This window comes from Crinia signifera, chromosome 3 (genome assembly GCF_055691185.1).
Source record: "Crinia signifera chromosome 3, ASM5569118v1, whole genome shotgun sequence".
Taxonomy (NCBI): Eukaryota; Metazoa; Chordata; class Amphibia; order Anura; family Myobatrachidae; genus Crinia; species Crinia signifera.
Window position 1 is genome coordinate 58,823,199 of NC_139219.1, and position 21,982 is coordinate 58,845,180.

Genomic DNA, 21,982 nt, shown 5'->3' on the forward strand with positions numbered 1-21,982 from the left:
CCCTCCCTCCCTCCCTGCCTGCCTGCCGGCCGCTTTTTTCATACTTGCGACCACGGCAGGCTTTAGGATCCTCTTCAGCAGCATCTCTGTGCCCCTGGGACCGCTGAAGAGGATCCTGGAGGCTGCCATGGATGTCGGGGCACCACTAGGGGACAAGGTAAGTATAATTTTTTTTAAAATATTCCCTTATCCAAAATGCTTGTGGTCCCGAGCATTTCGGATAAGTGATACTCAACCTGTAATATATATAAACATACACGGGTTTATTTACTAAGATGGGAGTTCTATTGACGTTGGGATGTTGCTATGGGCAACCAATCAGGTTCTATCTATTATCTTCTAGAGGGTGCTAAATAAATAAAATGTAGCTTATGATTGGTTGCTATTGGCAACATCCCATCTCCAATAAAACTCCTGTAAATAATCCCCACAGTAGCACTGCCACATCTAGCAATCTGATTGTCACTACGTTTTTGCAGGGAGAGTAATTCGCACATGAGAAGCAGGATACAGTGAAAATAATTCCAAAGCAAAATGACCCCAATGCGTTTATGATGTCGCTGTACAATGGGAAAACGATGTTGAGAATGGGCAGGCAAATGCATACCTTGAGGAATTGGGTGTAATGAGAACACATCCATTTGTCTGACCATTATCATGATGTTTTTATATTGTATAGCACCATATTCCCCCTATTGGCAACTTTCTGCCTTCATTGTTCATGTCCTAATCATTCTTTCTACGCTATGACAGGTGCGGCTTCTATTCTATCCTGCAGGAAGCATGGATGTGTTTGTGTAATATCCTGTATTAATGATATGGTGTTGGTATAATATTAATATAATATTACGGACGTATGATGCCTTACTTTGTAATCTTATTATAAGAAGCTGTGTGGTGTACCATTCCCATAGGGGACATCCAATGTTATATGGGCATTCAGGACTGCCTTCACAGAAAGCAACACAGATTCACGCAGAAAGTGGCTAACACTGAATAAATAGGCAGAATTACAAACACCCTCATGGAGGGCAGCATAGACTTTAATGTAAAGTTATAAGTGCATAGATAGACACTTTCGTGGAAAGTAACAGAGAACACCCCTTCTAGACGTTGCAGTGGACTGCCCCGGGCAGCTTGCCCGCGTTACAATTGACTGGACTGTACCAGTGGTTCTCCAGAGAAGGGGGGGATAGTTTGTTCCCCGAATTAATGGACACAATAAATATATAAATAAAGTTGGGGAGCTCGCGACCAGCGCGAGCCCCCTGTGCTACCCGCTCAAACGAAGGAGATAAAAGGGGAAAGCCGCGGTGTAGAGAAGTAAGGCTGAGGAGAATTTGAGCGGTGGCAGAGCAGCGCAGCATAGCTGTGACGGACAGCGGTGCTGGAAAGGGGATAGGAGATATACCTGAGGCTCCGGTGCTCCCCTCGGGGCTCTCCTCCACGAACGCTGAACGGGACTGACAGGCGGCTGCCGCTCCGGGGAACGAGAGTGTACGGAGTCCGGCGGCAAGAGCCAGGAGATGGATGACGCCATTTGGAGGCGGTGCTGAAGTGACGCGGCGGCTGAGGGAGATCCCGGGGGCTGTGACTGAAAGCTGAAGAAGGCCGCATCATAGCTGCGTCAGTGAGAAGGCGGCACCAGAGGGGGTGTTTCCGACAGCCCTGCGGCAGACCAGGAACAGAGAAGGGGTGTGGTGAGTGTTAAACCAGCCCAAAAGGCCACCCATTACATCCTCAGGCCAGCAAAGGCCACTCATTACATCCTCAGGCCAGCCTCCCACACAGCATACTTAGTTGCCATAGCAAAGCTGAGTGACATATTGTAGCAGAACAGACACCCATCTGCTTAGCACCGTACCAGTCGCATATCAGAGTTACTTATTAATATCACAGTTTACTTCATCCTTTGCTAGCAAAAGTAAAGTTGATATTAAAAGACTGTGTCTGAGTACGGATTCACTGGCAGTAGAGCAGTATCATCCTTATAAATCTCGCTCCGTTGAGGCAGAAGCAGATCCTAGAATCAGGTCTCTGGAGAATAGGAACTATCCCCTTAAAGTATATCCTGAGAGGATCGCATAAAATACATGACTCTGTGGGAATTGATGTAAAACATTTCTCCAGGAAAGGTTGAACATTTTTATATTTACTCCTGCTAACAAGAAGTTACCGAACTGTTACAGTAGGACAGCAAGTTAAGGGGATTCATAATTCCTGTCAGTGAGAATACGTGAAAACTTCTTAGAGAATTGTAGTAGCTGGAGCCAGGAGGTAGTGGTGGACTCTTCTTCAGGGACAGATAATCTAAACCAGTGTTTATAAAGATTGAGCATAGGCAAATAAAACATATCAGCAGGATAACCCGGGCTAAACCCGACGGATTCGAGTCAGGGGACGCCCCAAAGTAAAGGAGCTTAAACCAGAGACTGAGTCTCATATCTAGACTACAGTGCAGTAAACAGGCGAAACCCGGCTGTGTGAGCCAGGGGAAGGCCAAAAGAGGGAATATCCCTCTTCCCCGCAGTCAAGTACTCCATTTACCCTACAGCAATCCTAGTTGCCTAGGAAGCCAGCATTACACAGGATACTTGGACAACAGGTAGACAAGAAAAAGGAAAGTCAGCTGATAATCTGCAGCCGCGCTAAGGGAACAAGTAAGGATACACCTTACTAGCAGTCAGGCTTCATTGTAGCAAATAAGGGTCTGCAAGAACAACGTGTTGCTTCAACCTAGCCGGATGCACCTCACCTACAGTTTTAAATTATAACTTAGTGTCACCGTTTGTGTAGACTAATCATACCCTACTTACCTTCTCCTGCCCTGTCGATCCGTGTTGTAGACTGGAACTTCTCCTGGACTGTGGCCACTAGGTAGAGCTCTGTAAGGGGAGAAAAAGCGCTTACTGTAGGAGATATAGATAGGAATAAGTTCAAATTATTATTGCGCAATGATAAGGTGGCCATAAGCCTATAGAACATAGATGAGTTTAGTATAACCGAAGAGTAGTAAAGAAGAAAAGCCTGAGATTTGCTGTATATAAAAGTGTTTGTTCCTATTAACAGTGCTGTACTTAAAGGTTTTGTTTACAGTGTATACGGTAAGGTAGTATATTTGTTCAGCCGAGGCAGTCTGGACCGGAGGAGATACATGGTGAAAACAGCGCATGTTCCGGTACAATAAAAGCAACTGGTGTACTTTCTGATTTTCATATTGACAAGAGTTTACTATGTATGTACTGTTTTGAAATATTGTGTATATTTATTGTTTGCAAAGCTGGATTGAAATAAACCGTTTTAAAATCCTACGTGAGCTTTTCTGAGAAGACGAGAAGAGTAATACTTACCTTAGTGAGAAGTCCAACCTACGGCTATTGGAAAAGAAATTCCTACTTAGTAGGGGATTACAAATTTGGCGTCTACGGACAGGATAGAAAAATGGCGGAGTCAGAACCCCAAACCCCCAAATCAGCAAAAAGAAGAGTCCTCCCATCCCCGAACGACATTGGGATAAGAAGAAGAGGAGAAATGGCAGAGAACTCGACAATTACCATGCCTTATTACTTCGGGGCCCCATGGTTGCCCGTATACTCGGGAAATAAACGTACGGCGGGGACAACAACATTCCGAGACTTCAAAGACAGGATGAAGTCCATGTTTGATTTGGGTCATGTAAGCGAGGAACAGCAAGTACAAATGCTGCTAGGACAGTTGAAAGGACCGGCAAGGAGAGAGGTGAAGGCGTGGATGGGAGACAGGAAAGTTACGGTACAAGACATTTTCAAGAAATTGGCCAGTGTATTTAACGCACGCACCCCTGCAGATTTAAAGGGACATCTATACGCGAGGAAACAAAAACCCCAAGAGTCATTGAGAGACTTTGCCCTGGCGTTGCAAGAAGCCTCGCATGCTATTCAGGCGATCGAGCCAGGAGACAAGGACCAAGAAAACGAAACTTTGATTAACCTTTTCGTGGAGGGAGCTCGGGAAAAAACAATACGAGCACAACTCAGAATGTGGAGGAAACAGAACCCGGGTGGCACCTTTTCAAAATTCAAAGAGGCAATCTTCCACATATTAGGGATGAACCAGTGTGACGACGAGGAAAGCCCGGCGACCACAGATACGGAAGATGAGGAGGATGAGGTGGATGAAGAACCGGCACCTAAGACTTCCACCCGCGCAGGGAAAGGGGCTGTCACCCAGCAAGTACAGACCGGACGAGAGGTGTCCGGGCCTCTGGCAGAGAAGCTGGATATGATTACCAAAAGCTTGGCAGAAATGGGAAAAGAATTGAAGGACCTCCGACAAGAGCAATTACTACTCAAAAATATGGGAAACAACGCCGGAGCTTCGGGCCGAGGCCGAACACCCTGGACGACCCCGGTCGGAAGAGGGAGACGGGCCACAGATCGCTTCGATACCCAAGGGAGCCCGATTTGCAGACGATGCCACAAGAGTGGGCACATCGAACGCTTCTGCAGGGAAGAGGATTTAAATGGAGACGCCCCGAGGTCGTGGACCCACCCTCGGGAGGATATCCCCCAGTAGGTCCGACCCCGCCAACCTGGCATTCCCGATACGTAGGAGCCTGCCCACACGTAACCATCACTATCAATGGTGTGGAGATTTCGGCACTATTGGACACGGGATCCCAGGTCACCACCATCTGTCTCACCGAGTTTGACAAGTACTGGCCAAGGGAGGAAATTATGACGCCACCAAACAACTGGCTGCAACTGTTGGCCAGCAACGGACAAGCCATTGAATATTGCGGGTACTGGGAAGCCGAACTGACGATCGGGAAAGCACGGCTGATCCGTCAAGGGTGTCTGATCACCAAGGAATATAACGAACACCTCCCACCCATGATATTAGGGATGAACGTGCTTAAAAACTGCCCAGGAGAACTAGTAGAATCCTTGCAACAGGAACTAGGTCGGGCAGATAGAGAAGAACGAAAGGCTCTGCTCCAGACGGTCAGATGGTTAAAGGGAGTGGGGAGCTTCGCTAACGACCGTGGAGAAGTTGGGAAAGCTCGAATTAGCGATCGGACTGCCCTCCTCATCCAGCCGAACTCAGAAGTGATGCTACAATGCAAGGCCCGCTTCGGAGTAGGCGGAGCAGACTATGATGCTATGGTAGAACCCCACGACCCAAGTGGACAATATCCATTCGCAGTAGCGAGGGCCGTCACCAGAGTCCACCAGGGTCAAGTGTTTGTGCGAGTACTCAATCCGCATAGTTTTCCAATCAAATTGAATAAAAATTGCCCGGTCGCCAGATTGACCGAAGTCCACTTCGAGGATGTCTTTGACGGAGAGGCCTTCACTACCACACAACGAGTAACGGATCCACCCCCGTCAACAGGGGTTGAAGAGAAACGATGGTGGGATCCCATTCAGATTGGGGACCAGAGTACTTCAACCGAACAGAAAGACGGAGTGATACAGGTGGTGAAAGAATTCTCTCAAGCCTTTAGCCAGCACCCCTCAGATTTCGGCACGGCAAAAAATGTGGTTCACTACATACCCACAGGAGACCACCCACCTATTAAAGAAAGACATCGTCCGTTAGCCCCTGCGCTGTACCAGCCAGTACGGGAAATGCTGGCTGACATGAGGGAGTCCGGAGTGATCACCGAAAGTCATAGTCCATGGGCGGCCCCCATTGTCTTGGTCAAAAAAAAAAACGGGAGTCTGCGGTTCTGTGTGGATTATCGCAAGTTAAATAATGTAACACACAAGGATGCGTATCCATTACCCAGGATTGAGGAATCGCTAACCGCCCTTAAAACCGCCCAATATTTTTCCACATTAGACCTTACGAGCGGTTACTGGCAGATTCCGGTAGCGCCAGAACATCAAGAAAAGACCGCATTCACCACGCCCATGGGACTGTTCGAATTTACCCGGATGCCCTTCGGACTATGTAACGCCCCGGCGACATTTCAGAGACTGATGGAACACTGCTTGGGCCACAGAAACTTTGAGATGATCCTTCTGTACTTAGACGATATTATCATCTTCTCTGGCACCTATGAAAAACATTTGGAACATCTTGGGGAAGTGTTCTCACAGTTGATCAAGAGCGGATTGAAACTAAATCCCGCCAAATGTCACTTGTTAAAACCTGAAGTGCAGTACTTAGGACATATCGTCAGCGCCAAAGGGGTTTACCCCGACCCAGAAAAGATTAGAGCAGTCACAGAATGGCCCACGCCAAAAACCGTGAGAGACGTCAGGAGCTTCCTAGGCTTTGTAGGCTACTACAGAAGGTTTATCCGTCACTTCGCCAAAATTGCCGCTCCCTTACATGTATTGCTCCGAGGCTGGTCCGGATCAGAGAGAAGAGGGAACGCGCCGGTTGAGTGGTCCGAGTCACCCCAGCGGGCGTTTGAAGAATTAAAAATCGCTCTGGTTAGTGCTCCTCTCCTTGCGTATCCCGACTATGAACAGCCGTTCCGTGTGTACACAGATGCTAGCAACGCCGGATTAGGTGCTGTGCTGGCACAAGTGCAGGATGGACAGGAAAAAGTGATAGCCTACGCTAGCAGGGGCCTAAAAAAAACTGAGAGGAATCCCGAAAACTATAGCGCCTTCAAGCTTGAACTGTTAGCGTTAATATGGGCTGTCACCGAGAAATTCCGGAGCTACTTGACGGCCACCTCCTTTACCATCGTGACAGATAACAACCCACTAGCCCATCTAGATACCGCACACTTGGGGGCTTTGGAGCAGCGCTGGATGGCTCGGTTGGCGAACTTTAGGTACACCATTACCTACCGCAGCGGGAAACTGAACACCAATGCGGATGCATTATCCCGTTTGCCGAATGCGACAATCCCGGAAGCTGAAGACGAAGAAGAACGAATTGAAATACCAGCATTCGCCCCTGTGCCGTCGACCAGTCGGAAGAAGGCGGGACATTCCAATCCTGTTACAGTAGCCGGTACAGAGATGGTTGAAGCAGGCCCTGTCTTCGATTGGCAGAAGGTACAAAAAGAAGACCCAGTCATACAGGAATTGATTGACATTCTTAAAACGGGACGAAGATTGTCCAAAGAGCAACGTTCGCAATCGCCACCTGAATTACTCAGACTCCTAAGGCAACGAAATAGATTGCAGCTGAGCAAAGATTTACTGGTCCGAATCAGATGCGACCCCAGTACGCATGAAAAGGTTACACAGATTGTAGTATCCCGACATCAGAATCAACCCATCCTCCAAGCGTACCATAACCAGTCGGGGCATTTCGGAGCCTGTAAAACTGAGGCCACTTTACGAAGCCGGTTCTTTTGGGTGGGTATGAAAGAGGACATTGACAAATGGTGCCAAGACTGTACCGCCTGCACTTTGAAAAGGCGCCCGGATCCAGGACAAAGGGATCCGCTATGTCCAATTGTGACACAACGACCACTAGAATTGGTGGCCCTAGATCATGTTAAGTTGGAAGCCAGCGCCAGCGGAATAGAATACGCATTGACCATCACGGACCACTTCACCAAATTCTTAGTGGTGGTCCCGGTACGAGACACTACTGCAAAGACAACGGCTCAAGTATTCCTTAAACACTTCCTACAGCCGTACGGGACTCCTGATAGAATTCTTACTGACCGTGGACCCGCCTTCGAGGCTGCTTTGTTTCGTGACTTGTGTACTTTATACGGGTGTAAGAAAATACGCACCACCGCGTACCACCCACAGTCGAACGGCCTGTGTGAGCGGGCCAACCAGACTATCATTGGGATGCTCCGGGCACTGTCCAAGGAACAACGGAGCCGGTGGCCAAGCCTAGTGTCCAACCTTGCGTACCTATATAACAACACGAGCCATTGCTCCACCGGATACACTCCCTTTTACCTTATGTTTGGCCGCCATGGACAATTACCAAAAGATTTAGAACTATGTCCGGAGTTCATAGAGACCGAAAGACCCATCAGTGACTGGGTCGGTCGGCACCAGCGTCAAATGGAAGCGGTCGGAGGAGTTGTAAAACAGCGGATGGACAGCGCCCAACAACGACAAAGAAGGAACTACGACGCTGATAGATGTGAGATCCCGCTCCATATTGGCAAACGAGTGTGGCGGAGGAAAAATCGTAGGGACAGTAAACTAGACTTTCGATGGGAGACTCAACCCTACACAGTTGTCAGCGTACCGACGGGCGAATTTCACAGTTATCAAATCCAAAGGGATCAAGCGGATCCCATCATCACTGTCGCACGAGAACAATTGAAACCCTGCTTAGCGACAGACACGCCCGAGTCGGCCAAAGAACCCCTCGAGTCAGAAAAGGACGAGTCTCCTGCAAATGCCATCATACCCGACCCCATGGAGATTCTCATGCTTGTCTGTGGTCCAAGTATTAAAGTAAAGAAACAAAGTAACCGCCCTTCGTCAAGACAAGAGCTTATCCCGAGTTCAGCAATAGGTCAAGTAGCACCGCCAGAACGAGACGAGAGGGAGGCGTCCACCCGTCCCTCGGAAAGACCATTACGGAGCACTCGAGGAGTCTTGCCCCTGCGTTATCGTGTTTAGATAGACACATTTATGTACTTTCCGTAGAGATAAGTGGACTTCCCGTGGAAAGCCGGTGACCAGTGCGGGGCATTGCGCTGGTCCACCAAAAGGTGTGACCCCCTGAGGCTGGGTGGTCCCGGAACCGGTCGAGGTCCTGAAGAAAAGAACAAACGGAAAGCACTCTATTGGGAAGTGGAAAAGACTATGCATTAAATTCATCGGAGTCATCAGTTAGCCTAACTTGTTGCATGAGGACATGCACTATTCCAGCCGGGAAGAAATTGTAATATCCTGTATTAATGATATGGTGTTGGTATAATATTAATATAATATTACGGACGTATGATGCCTTACTTTGTAATCTTATTATAAGAAGCTGTGTGGTGTACCATTCCCATAGGGGACATCCAATGTTATATGGGCATTCAGGACTGCCTTCACAGAAAGCAACACAGATTCACGCAGAAAGTGGCTAACACTGAATAAATAGGCAGAATTACAAACACCCTCATGGAGGGCAGCATAGACTTTAATGTAAAGTTATAAGTGCATAGATAGACACTTTCGTGGAAAGTAACAGAGAACACCCCTTCTAGACGTTGCAGTGGACTGCCCCGGGCAGCTTGCCCGCGTTACAATTGACTGGACTGTACCAGTGGTTCTCCAGAGAAGGGGGGGATAGTTTGTTCCCCGAATTAATGGACACAATAAATATATAAATAAAGTTGGGGAGCTCGCGACCAGCGCGAGCCCCCTGTGCTACCCGCTCAAACGAAGGAGATAAAAGGGGAAAGCCGCGGTGTAGAGAAGTAAGGCTGAGGAGAATTTGAGCGGTGGCAGAGCAGCGCAGCATAGCTGTGACGGACAGCGGTGCTGGAAAGGGGATAGGAGATATACCTGAGGCTCCGGTGCTCCCCTCGGGGCTCTCCTCCACGAACGCTGAACGGGACTGACAGGCGGCTGCCGCTCCGGGGAACGAGAGTGTACGGAGTCCGGCGGCAAGAGCCAGGAGATGGATGACGCCATTTGGAGGCGGTGCTGAAGTGACGCGGCGGCTGAGGGAGATCCCGGGGGCTGTGACTGAAAGCTGAAGAAGGCCGCATCATAGCTGCGTCAGTGAGAAGGCGGCACCAGAGGGGGTGTTTCCGACAGCCCTGCGGCAGACCAGGAACAGAGAAGGGGTGTGGTGAGTGTTAAACCAGCCCAAAAGGCCACCCATTACATCCTCAGGCCAGCAAAGGCCACTCATTACATCCTCAGGCCAGCCTCCCACACAGCATACTTAGTTGCCATAGCAAAGCTGAGTGACATATTGTAGCAGAACAGACACCCATCTGCTTAGCACCGTACCAGTCGCATATCAGAGTTACTTATTAATATCACAGTTTACTTCATCCTTTGCTAGCAAAAGTAAAGTTGATATTAAAAGACTGTGTCTGAGTACGGATTCACTGGCAGTAGAGCAGTATCATCCTTATAAATCTCGCTCCGTTGAGGCAGAAGCAGATCCTAGAATCAGGTCTCTGGAGAATAGGAACTATCCCCTTAAAGTATATCCTGAGAGGATCGCATAAAATACATGACTCTGTGGGAATTGATGTAAAACATTTCTCCAGGAAAGGTTGAACATTTTTATATTTACTCCTGCTAACAAGAAGTTACCGAACTGTTACAGTAGGACAGCAAGTTAAGGGGATTCATAATTCCTGTCAGTGAGAATACGTGAAAACTTCTTAGAGAATTGTAGTAGCTGGAGCCAGGAGGTAGTGGTGGACTCTTCTTCAGGGACAGATAATCTAAACCAGTGTTTATAAAGATTGAGCATAGGCAAATAAAACATATCAGCAGGATAACCCGGGCTAAACCCGACGGATTCGAGTCAGGGGACGCCCCAAAGTAAAGGAGCTTAAACCAGAGACTGAGTCTCATATCTAGACTACAGTGCAGTAAACAGGCGAAACCCGGCTGTGTGAGCCAGGGGAAGGCCAAAAGAGGGAATATCCCTCTTCCCCGCAGTCAAGTACTCCATTTACCCTACAGCAATCCTAGTTGCCTAGGAAGCCAGCATTACACAGGATACTTGGACAACAGGTAGACAAGAAAAAGGAAAGTCAGCTGATAATCTGCAGCCGCGCTAAGGGAACAAGTAAGGATACACCTTACTAGCAGTCAGGCTTCATTGTAGCAAATAAGGGTCTGCAAGAACAACGTGTTGCTTCAACCTAGCCGGATGCACCTCACCTACAGTTTTAAATTATAACTTAGTGTCACCGTTTGTGTAGACTAATCATACCCTACTTACCTTCTCCTGCCCTGTCGATCCGTGTTGTAGACTGGAACTTCTCCTGGACTGTGGCCACTAGGTAGAGCTCTGTAAGGGGAGAAAAAGCGCTTACTGTAGGAGATATAGATAGGAATAAGTTCAAATTATTATTGCGCAATGATAAGGTGGCCATAAGCCTATAGAACATAGATGAGTTTAGTATAACCGAAGAGTAGTAAAGAAGAAAAGCCTGAGATTTGCTGTATATAAAAGTGTTTGTTCCTATTAACAGTGCTGTACTTAAAGGTTTTGTTTACAGTGTATACGGTAAGGTAGTATATTTGTTCAGCCGAGGCAGTCTGGACCGGAGGAGATACATGGTGAAAACAGCGCATGTTCCGGTACAATAAAAGCAACTGGTGTACTTTCTGATTTTTATATTGACAAGAGTTTACTATGTATGTACTGTTTTGAAATATTGTGTATATTTATTGTTTGCAAAGCTGGATTGAAATAAACCGTTTTAAAATCCTACGTGAGCTTTTCTGAGAAGACGAGAAGAGTAATACTTACCTTAGTGAGAAGTCCAACCTACGGCTATTGGAAAAGAAATTCCTACTTAGTAGGGGATTACATTTGCATGTCTGTATTTACATGACACTTGGGGGGGGGATTCAATTGCTGGTGGGAAATTGAAAAAGTGTTATTGGGGTAAATCTTTTACATGTTATTCTGTGAGCTGCAATAATTATTTCTCATTTACAGCTGGATGAGCACCTTCCTGTATGCACTGAGGCTGAAGTAGAATGTCCCTTTGCAAATTATGGTTGCAATGTAAAGGTAATTCACTGATTTACTTTACTTTAAATGACATCTTCTCTGTGTTGTATTATTGTCTGAGCTAGACTGTTACTGTGCGCTCTTCCCTGAATTTATAGTCTCCTATGACCTACTGTACGTACTCTCCTCCCCCTCCAAGACTATGGGGTATGCCGCACAATATGGTTATTACTGTTAGGGAGAGTGTCTGGAGCACATTAATAGTAATTACTGATAAGCAGTGGTGTCACTTTGGGGTGCAGAGGGTGCAGTGCTGACCTCAGTGACACAAGCTGGGTACTCCACTGTAACATTAAGTACCTGGCTCCTATCCCTGTGTAGGAGGAACATGGATGAGGCACATAGAGACATGGGGAACACATAGAGATGTGAAGAGGCAGGACTGACGTGATGCACTGAGCAGTTTCTACAATACAAGGAGGTGCCAGGCTGTAGAGCCACTGCCACCTTCTCCATTAGCTGGGTGCCCGGTGAAGTTTTGCACGATGTGGGAGCCCAGCAGCTATTTTTCTGTAGCCGTAGGCTGCAGCTCACTCCTGAGTGCCACCGTCAGGTTCAAACCATCAGGTGCAAAGAGCATTTGGATGGCAGCACAAGCGGAGCTTCAGGTAAGTACAGTGCTGTGTCTGTGTTGCATAATACTATGGGCATTATGTGTATAAGGGGCACTACTACAATGGGCATTATGTGTAAGGGGCACTACTGCTGTGGGCATTGTTTATAAGAGGCACTACTGTGTCTTGTAAAAGTGGTACAACTGCGTAGCATAATGTGAATAAAGGGGTCGTGATGGGAATAAGGGATGTAATATGAATCCGTAGTACTACATGTGCTTTAATGTGAATAATATTGTGTGGCCTAATTATTATGATGTACTATTGTTTGACTACATAGTCTTGTGATACTACAAACCTTCTTACATCACGCACCTTGTGCACACTGTCCATTTATAAAGTATGGGTGGGAAGGTGCATGTTTATGGGGGGGGGCAAAGCCCTAGCACCAGTCCTGTGCAGGCTAACCATACTATGCCTTTAAACCGAGACACTCATGAATTACACAAATTCTGGTGATTAAACAAAATGAAATGCAGGGATAGAACAAGTTGAAGTTATAAGTGTCCCAGTTCAAAGCAATAGCATGGTAAGCCTACATATATGTGGCCCACAACACATGTACACTGTGCAGAAATCTCTAGTTGTGATTGCATTGAGCATGAGCACTGTACTGGGTTATTGGCATAAGCAACGCAGGGCTCATTTAAAATAAAATAAACAAATCAGTCAACAGAGGCGCAAAGGCAAAAATAATTTTTTTTTTGTCAGATTTTAACTATATTTATTTAAATGGATTTACCATACTATCCCTTTAAACTGGAACATTTGTGAATTACACAGGTTCTGTGTCTTACTGACTTCAAGCCTGTGTTACACCTGGTTTTGATCAGCCACAGAACCTATGTAATCCATGTCTGTCCCAGTTTAAAGGTATAGTAAGGTAAGTGTTATCTTTAAGCATTCTCATGTATTTTTGTATAATGTGTAGGTAAGAAGAGGAAATGTAAAAGCACATGAAGATACCTCCCTTAGAGACCACATGTTGTATGTTTTAAATCGAAATACTAAGCTTGAGCAGCAGGTAAGTGTGTGAGATTGCTGTGTACATATTCTTTGTGTGTCCCTTTATCATACCTCCCAACGTCTCGTTTTTTGGGGATGTTCCCGCGTTCCCTCCCGTGGAATAGACGCTCATTTGCATACACCACGCCCCTTTTCGGCACGAGCGTTCCTATTCTCTAATTGCAAAAGTTGGGAGGTATGCTTTATACAGATGGAGCGGGAGACATCCTTGGCCGGCGCTCGCCGGATCCCTTGCACTGGTGAGCGCCGGCAATAGAGACTGGGACGCGCGTGCATTTCACACGCACGTGCGTCCCAGTTTCCCGTTGGCGGGGGGACGGGAACCCTGTCCGTCTCCGCTTCAGGGAGACGGACAGGGTTAGGGGGGGTACGGAAGGGCGGCGAGGACCCGGGCGACCGTCGGTGAAGCTACGGGGACCCGGGGGGGTGGCCCTGTTGTAAGGGGGCGCGCGCACATCAAGGGGGCGCGCGCACATCTCGTGCGCGCGTGTCCCCTTACAGCGGCTGGCGGATGGTGACTCTTCCGCCATCCCCTGCAAAGATGTCTCCCGCTCTATCTGTACATGTAACAATGCCTCCCGTACACTCCTCTACCCAGGCTTTTAAAATAAGATTAAGGGGTTTCTTTATTACCAACATTTAAAATGTTAAATGATTGGATGTATCAATCAGTATTACTTTGTGTTACGGATACAGGAAGTGGGCGTATCAGGCATTGCACCCTCAGACACACTGATATACACAAGAGTAGGGCTTTGTTCGTCAATCGACACCGCTGCGGGCGCTTCTGCATCCACCATGGTTTTTTTTTCATTTATTTTTTGGCTTTACATAATGTAATTTTACTTTATTACGAGAACAAATGTTAAGCTGGCCATACATCTGCAGATCGATTGTCAGATTGGGCTGGTTGGAACAAAATCCTGGTAATGGATGAGAGCAAATGACAGTTGACCATTTGCTTTGAAATGCTGGAAAACTGAAATTCAGATATTACCAGGTGTTTGTTCCAACCAGCCCAATCTGACAATCGATCTGAAGATGTAAGTAAGTTTAGTTTATATAGCGCACTTTCTCCAACAGGACTATGTATGGCCACCTTTAGTTCAGGTTACAGTTAGTGTAATGGAGTCTCGGGTTGAAGAGTATTTTTGTGTGTTGTTCATTTCTATTCATTACTTTCTTCTTCTAGATGCTGGAATTGAAACAAAGCATGGAAATAAAAGAAAGTAAAATCCAGCAACTCTCAAACACTGTTAACTGGTGTGAAAAGGAATGGCGGCACTTCATTGGGACTAATGGAAGTCCCATTTTCAGTCCCCAAGTGAGCAGCTATTCCTCATGTGCAGACTTCTAATGCCAAAACAGGCTGGTGACAGAGGACAATAGGGCTAATTACCGATGCAGACGGATATAGCTTTGGAGAGAGATAAAGTACCAGTCAGACAGCTCCTAACTGCCAGGTTACAGAAAAATAACAGTAGCTGGTTGGTTGGTACTGTATCTCTTTCTACTTGATCACTCTCCTCCTGGCTCAGTACGCCTGACCCACAGAGTGTTTATTTATGCATCATGCTGCTATTTGTCCGGGCAGCGCACACACAGATAATCTGTTTCCCCTCTGTGATGGAAATGTGTGTAGGAGCAAATCTGTAAATGCCAATACAAACCTCTGTGGTCATCCCACAATTATTTTGAGACCAGTATTATTTGTGTCCTAATGGATAGGAGACCGGGGACAGTGGGGCTCAGTACTACTATTGTAACTGAGGTTGCCCCTATGATTTATGCATCCAGCTGGTACAAAACGCATCTCCCAGAAAAGAAAAGTTGTGTTTTGGGCTTCTTTTTTTGCCTCTACAACCTGATCTACATAGCCGCTCTTACGGCCCCCATACACTACTCTGACTTGTTCTAAGGACAAGTCGGACCAGTTTGCCCTTGAGAGCTGGGAGGCTCGCTTATGATTTGGTACTTGATGTGCCATATTTACATGCAATAAATTGCATGCGATTAATTGCATGTAATATCACCCGAGGAGCTGCGGGGTCCGGGTAGCAGCGGCTGGGATCTTGTAGTGGTATTTGCCAGACGGGAAGCGCTGCTGAATTTGAAAACAAATTTTTAAAAGACTGGCCGGATGCAAATTCAGCCAATCAGCATCCGGCCAGGCTTCTCAAAATATTTTTTCAAATTCAGCAGCACTTCCCGCCACGCCACCCGGCAAGTGCCGCTAGAAGCTCCAAGCCACCATGCTGACCAGACCCCGCCAACCTGACCCTGCAAACCAAACCCCGCTGCTGCACATAGGTGTGTGCCAGCGGTGCTTCACTGCCGGTCCACACCTACGGCACCTTAGCACCTGCGATGTGCCACTGATGGGGCCGATCCGATAGATTTAATGTGCAGCCTGTCCGACCTCCCCACTCCGACCCAATGCGCATGGAGCCGTGCACCGGGTCGGAGGGGATGTCAAACAAATCTCTAAGCTTTGCCGCAGCATTTGGGAGCCGTTTGCCAAAACTAGTGTGCCCACAGCCGTGCACACCATAGGAGTGGATGGTGCGTATAATCAAAAAAAGGGAGTTTTGAGTGAACCTTTGAAGCTGTGGGATTAGGAGAAAGTGTGACTTGGCAAGGGAGTGAGTCAGGAGGAGCAGGCTGAGCAGGAAAAAGTTTGGAGATGTGTGTGAGCAGAGGCATAGATCTACGTAGTTCATATCCATCTATGTAATTATCTGTCTATCCATCTATGTTCTATCTCAAGTCTTTTGATTCATGGAACTTCAACCCCTCTTCTGTATATTTAAGCTTTATTGAAAAGTGTTTATACACACTGTAAGCATCATGTGGTTCTCTCGAAGTTGTGAAACGCTTGTCCCAACCTGCTTTACCAGCAGCAGGAGCACAATATCTGCAGAACAAGAAGTTGCTTAGGCTTATGTTAGCACGCCTATGAAATGCTTGCACATAGATTTTATGCCCAGTCTGAATAAAATGTTTGCTTCCATTTTACACAGACGCTTGTCAGTCATATAGATAAAGTTTCTTGGCTGGAGGAGCAGGTGATGCAGCTGGTGCAGTTGATTAGTGAAGAACAGAGCCGACATGGTCTCGGGCCATTGATAGAGGCGATAGACAGTATCAAACTATCGGTGACCAGCATGGAGAGCTACAAAGACCGTTTAGGTATGTACCCTGGTGTTCCATAAGGCAAGCCATTCTTCCACATTGTTTAGTGTTACCCTGTAGCTCTGTAAATAGTATTATCTCCTGCTTCCACTACAGACAGCTGAATCTTCTCCCATAGGTTTAGCACAGCCCTTATTAGATCCTGTTCGAGTCAAGAGAACAGAACACATTTATTTGTGTTGCTGTACATGATTCCAAACTATTCAAAAAGTCATACTCTGGGGTTGATCCTATTGGGTGCGGATGATTTGTGAGTGCGAATCATCACAGCACCGGGCGCACTTTACGGTGGTCTGAATTCACTTAAAAGCACTCACAGCTGAATCATATGCCGGTCCCGGCGTTTAAACGCATGAAAATTGCACCTGAATGGCACCTTGCACCTAATAGGATTGACCCCTATGGCTGGTTTCACACACTCCGGCTCCTGCCGGACGGTGAAATCCCGCACGGCCAGGGAGCCGTGCCGCACACACTAGTTTATCATGGAGGGGATGGCCACAGCCCGGCAGCTGTCCCTTCCAGTGGCGTGATCCGGCTGCAACCGTGCGGCTGGGTCGTGGCCGTCCCGTGTGAATGGACACAATAGTGTCCATTCACAATTAATGTGTGCGGCACGGCTCCCTGGCCGTGCGGGATTTCACCGTCCGGCAGGAGCCGGAGTGTGTGAAACTGGCCTTTGTCTGAGTGTCTGTGTGTCTCACAACATCGGGCGCAAACTAAGTAGGGTCTATAAAGTGTAGAGGGAACAGATAACTCGATTAACCCTCTTTTGGATCTACAATTGAGACCACTTTATAGCCTTCTAAATTGATTGCTTGTACACCTTTAAAAAAAATGTATCTTTCAAAGCATTTCATCTGAAAAGCAGCTCCCAAATGGTTTACTGGGACAACATCATATGAACAATTTTAAATAGAAAGAAAGCGCTTAGATGTAATGCAAAAAATATATATTTTATTACACACACAATATAAAATCAATTTTAATACACAGCTTTCCAGTATAACTGGGGCAGCAACAATAAAAACAATAACCAGTATATTATGACCCGAACATACTCACAAATATATATGTAGAAGGTTTGATCAGTCCAAGGGTGAGTTAATTAGATCTCCGCATTAGTCCACTGTACTCCTTGTGATAAGAGATTATATCCTTTATGTGTAAATTTGATAGTTTGTATCCTCAGATGGATTAAGGCTCACAAAGAGCAGGGAGATTTATAGTATCCTACCCAAACGCCTTTGATATAATTGTCAGTGTAGTTAGTTTATAGTAACTTTTAGATTGGCTGATCTGGAATAGAGATAACTATATGTCCGACAGACAAAAGCAGCTGTGGCTCACCGTTCACCCTCTACTCCAGGGCTGGGCAATTGCGGCCCTCCAGATGTTGATGAACTACACATCCCAGGATGCTTTGCATTAGTTTTGCTATGTGGCCATGCTGAAACTGATGCAAGGCATGCTGGGATGCGCAGTTCATCAACATCTAGAGGGCCGCAATTGCCCAGCCCTGCTCTACTCTGTCGGGAGCCGCCCGAGATGTAAGTGGCATGTATAGTACAACGGCGTGCGGTGAAGATTGCCGGGGCTAGACTCCCACTCACAAGCGTGGATCTTTCACCAGCTGTGGCTCTCCGCTCATACACTCCTATATCGGGAGCCATCCGTCCGCCTAAACCCAGACAGGCCGATGTATGCCAGGGGCGGGTGGCTGACATCAGCGCCCGCCCCCTCTTCTGCGGACTCCAATGGAAATAAAGGTCCATTTAGACTGACTTTTATTTCCAAAGGGAAGAGAAATAATTTGATGGACAGCGACCATTGAATGAGTTCTCTCCCCTTTGGCCGCATGCGAGGAGATGTCTTCTCATACATCCGATGCGTGTGGCCGAGGGGATGCGGGCGGTGCTGGCAGTGGGGAGGGATATGGTCACTAGGTCACCAAGCATTAGGTCGACCACTGAAGTTCGACATGACTGAAGGACAACATGGGTTAGGTTGACAGGTCATTAGGTCGACACAAGCATTAGGTTGACATGGGGAAGGTTGACAGTCAAAAGGTCGACATGGGGTATTTCATGCCCTACCATCCACTACAGTGTGGTTGGAGAATAAAATAGTGTGCCAGGCGTAGCGAGGCAACAAGCCCGAAGCATGGCGAGCATACGTGGTGCACTTTTTTTAGTCTCCATGTCAACATGTTTGGAGGCCTAATGTCTATCCAATGATCCCATTCTGGGGGGATCAGAATGACTGCTGCTTAGTGAGCCGTTGTGAATCAGGCCCTAATTATTCAATCTTTCTTCAGATAACCTGGAAGGTCAATTCAGCAAACATGATGTGCAGATGAATGTCCATAAAACTCAGCTGAGCAGCAATGAAGAACGCTTTAGACTTCTAGAAGGCACCTGCTACAACGGAAAACTCATCTGGAAAATCACAGACTACGAGAGAAAGAAAAAGGAAGCCGTGGAAGGCCGTGTGGCTTCTATTTACAGCCAGCACTTCTACACAAGCCGCTGTGGTTATCGTCTATGCGCGCGAGCCTATCTCAATGGGGATGGCTCAGGCAAAGGGTCATATTTATCCTTGTACTTTGTGGTCATGAAAGGGGAATTCGACTCTCTTCTGCCATGGCCATTCAAGCAGAAGGTCACACTGATGTTGCTTGACCAAAGCGGAAAAAGGAATCATATATTAGATGTCTTCAAAGCTGACCCACACAGCAGCAGCTTTAAAAGACCTGAAGGGGAGATGAACATCGCCTCCGGGTGTCCTCGCTTTGTGTCTCATGCCCAGCTGGAGAATCCAAGGAATGGCTGCTACATTAAAGATGATACATTGTTTATTAAAGTTGCTGTGGATCTGACCGACCTTGAAGAGCTATGAAACCAAGAATCCTTTATCATCATGTTTTAAAGATACCTTTATAATATAGTTTTATGTTTATAAAAAAAATTCAGCTTAATATATTGTTAAAAATGTTCTTTAAATATAAATTATTATTTAAATAACCATTGCTGTGGATGCAGTTTGCAAATGTACAATAAACTAGTCTAAAGCAGACTTTCGAACATTACGGGATAGCAAACACAACGGAGTACAGGAACCCAGTTGCTGAGTATGTGTATACAATATTAGAAATCAGATCTCACTGATCTTCTCCTAATCCAGTAATACAAGTATTACAATGGAGTAACCTGTCGGGAGATGGCTGCAGGAGCATGACCAACATTGAATATCCCCCTTTATGTTTTCTTAAGCTCAGTGAAGTGCATGGAAATTTAGCCATCTTTTATGGACCAGCCTTAAATCCTGAAAGGTGCACATACCCTATATTTCCATACGTTTTCTTTAAAGTATATATGAAGACTCTCATTCCTTCGACATTTGCATTTATCAGTGCTGGGAGCAATGCTATTAACTTTTCATGTAGATTATTATTTACTTATATTTATAGAGCGACACTTAAGGGGCTAACACATTGTTCAAATGGATGTGCATGGCTACAAATCTAGGCTCACCATCGATTTTTACATTGGGTATCGCATGCTCAAAGTAGCGGAGACTTACTCGGCAGTGCAATGGAAAAAAGGCATATCTGGCCTTGAGCTGGTGTCTCACACACTCCCCTAAAATGCTCAGGCACACCTAGTGTTTCTTAAACACTCCCCGCTTTTTTGCTAGGAACGCCTGCATTTTTCTTAGCACTACCATGAAACGGCCGGTTACCGCACCCAGATGCCTACTTCCTGTCGAACAGCGTAAGTAGCAGGCTTTCATCGCAGGTCGGCCTCGCGCATCCGTTCTATGGCCAGTATGCATGTACAGTGTATCAATAATCACACAGGTCTTAATTAGCATTCAGAGTTTGTATCAATGTACCAAAAACCTCTTAAAAATCAAGTATCAAACATCTCACTCCATGGTTGGAATGATACTACAGCTAATCTTGATTATGTCCTTTGTAGGAGGATCAAAGGTTCAACATAAGCATTCCATTTAGAAATGCCAGAACTTCAATGGTTCCTCAAAGACTGTCAGTGCGCCTTATGGACCAAGATTGGGAAACACACAGCCCTAGTGCTGCCACTACCATTAAGGACCTGGTTTAACACCCCTTTGATTAAAAAAGTTAAGGAACGGGGGGCGTGGCCTGACCGGGATAGAGAGCAGACGCATCTTGCTGAAGCTCCGCTACTCCATAGCTCCAAACAGCCACTTTGGGGTGTTTCATACCCCCTTCTTGCATACCAGCCGACCTCCCTCACCCCACAGAAGCAGCGGGCATCGAGCGGGCAGCGCAGCGGAGCCGGGGGACGTTATATAACGTCCTTGCGGGTTGCGGCCTACCCGCCGGAAAAGCCGGGGCCTCAATTTTCACAGGCAGCCGGGACGCGGATATCGCGGAAACGATCGCGGGCTTGGAAACCCGCTGGAGGTGACCAGCCTGCCTCCCACACCCTGTACTACCCCTCCTGCCTCCGTGGACGCTCCCAGCGGACACCTGCAGCAGTCTGCGTGAACTGGAGGGACAGGAGACGCCGCTGAAAGCCTCTCACTTCCACAGGCTGGCAGCCATTTTACATACTGCAGTGTCTCACAGAGAAGCCTCATTATAAAACAGTGAGTACAACCCTGCCTATGCTGAACAGCCCCAGCACATCTGATCTCTAAACATACCTGATTATTACTACCCCTCAACTATCAGACAAAAGCTCTACATATCTATTACTGGCAGCTAACAGACTTTCCCCAGCTTTTTGGTGCAGTTTCACACTAATACTCTGCCCCTGCTCCCTGTCCGGTCTGCAGCCACAGGTGGAAGTTTCCATCTATCCTCCATCACCCCCCAAGAAAAGACCTTTATGGCCTTTTGCTGAAACTATATGCTACCCACCTGAAGACAAGTTTTCTTACATAAAGGTTTGCAGACATGCTGGTCGTTCTGCTACCCATAACCTGCAACTAGCTACCTCCATTTGAATCTCACTTGCAGCTGATTTTGTCTATTTTATTTTTTATGCTGTTTGCCATGGTCATATACTGAACACTCCTTAAATGAGCCTCACCTAGTCCACTGTCTCTGATACGCTCTGATACAGACACCGATTATATATACTTCTCTGCTCTGACCCACATACTTCTAAAAATATCTTTCATAAACAATCCCCCTGTGCCCGCCGCCACCATGCAGTCCCTCCCGCAGCGTCAGGAGAAGAGACGAGCAGAACCAAATACGACAACCGACTCTGAGAGTCAAGATCAATCACCTGTCCATAAAAAAGCGGTGGCAGCTCAAGACTCTTATGTTACATACAATGTAGTAGTAGATGCAATTACAGCTACTATGGGTCCACTATTATCCAAAGCGGTAGCAGACATCACAGCTCAGCTACATCACCTCACCCACAGAGTTGAGGAAACCGAACACAGAGTCGGTGAAATCTTCCAAGATGTCTCCCGCCTGAAAAGGGATGTACCACGACTAGATAAAAGCAATTACCAGCTCT

At 46.8% G+C, this 21,982-nt stretch overlaps 1 protein-coding gene across 1 annotated transcript in view; it reads left to right on the forward strand.

Moving 5' to 3' along the window:
• Positions 1-19,483, forward strand: part of TRAF5 (TNF receptor associated factor 5) — a 61,573-nt gene extending 42,090 nt beyond the window's left edge. The window contains exons 7-11 of the mRNA XM_083175860.1: positions 11,554-11,628; positions 13,174-13,266; positions 14,461-14,592; positions 16,289-16,457; positions 18,778-19,483. Coding sequence (XP_083031986.1) covers positions 11,554-11,628; positions 13,174-13,266; positions 14,461-14,592; positions 16,289-16,457; positions 18,778-19,358 — 1,050 coding nt within the window. The 3' untranslated portion in view covers positions 19,359-19,483. The remainder of the gene's footprint in view (positions 1-11,553; positions 11,629-13,173; positions 13,267-14,460; positions 14,593-16,288; positions 16,458-18,777) is intronic.
• The last annotated feature ends 2,499 nt before the right edge of the window (positions 19,484-21,982 follow it).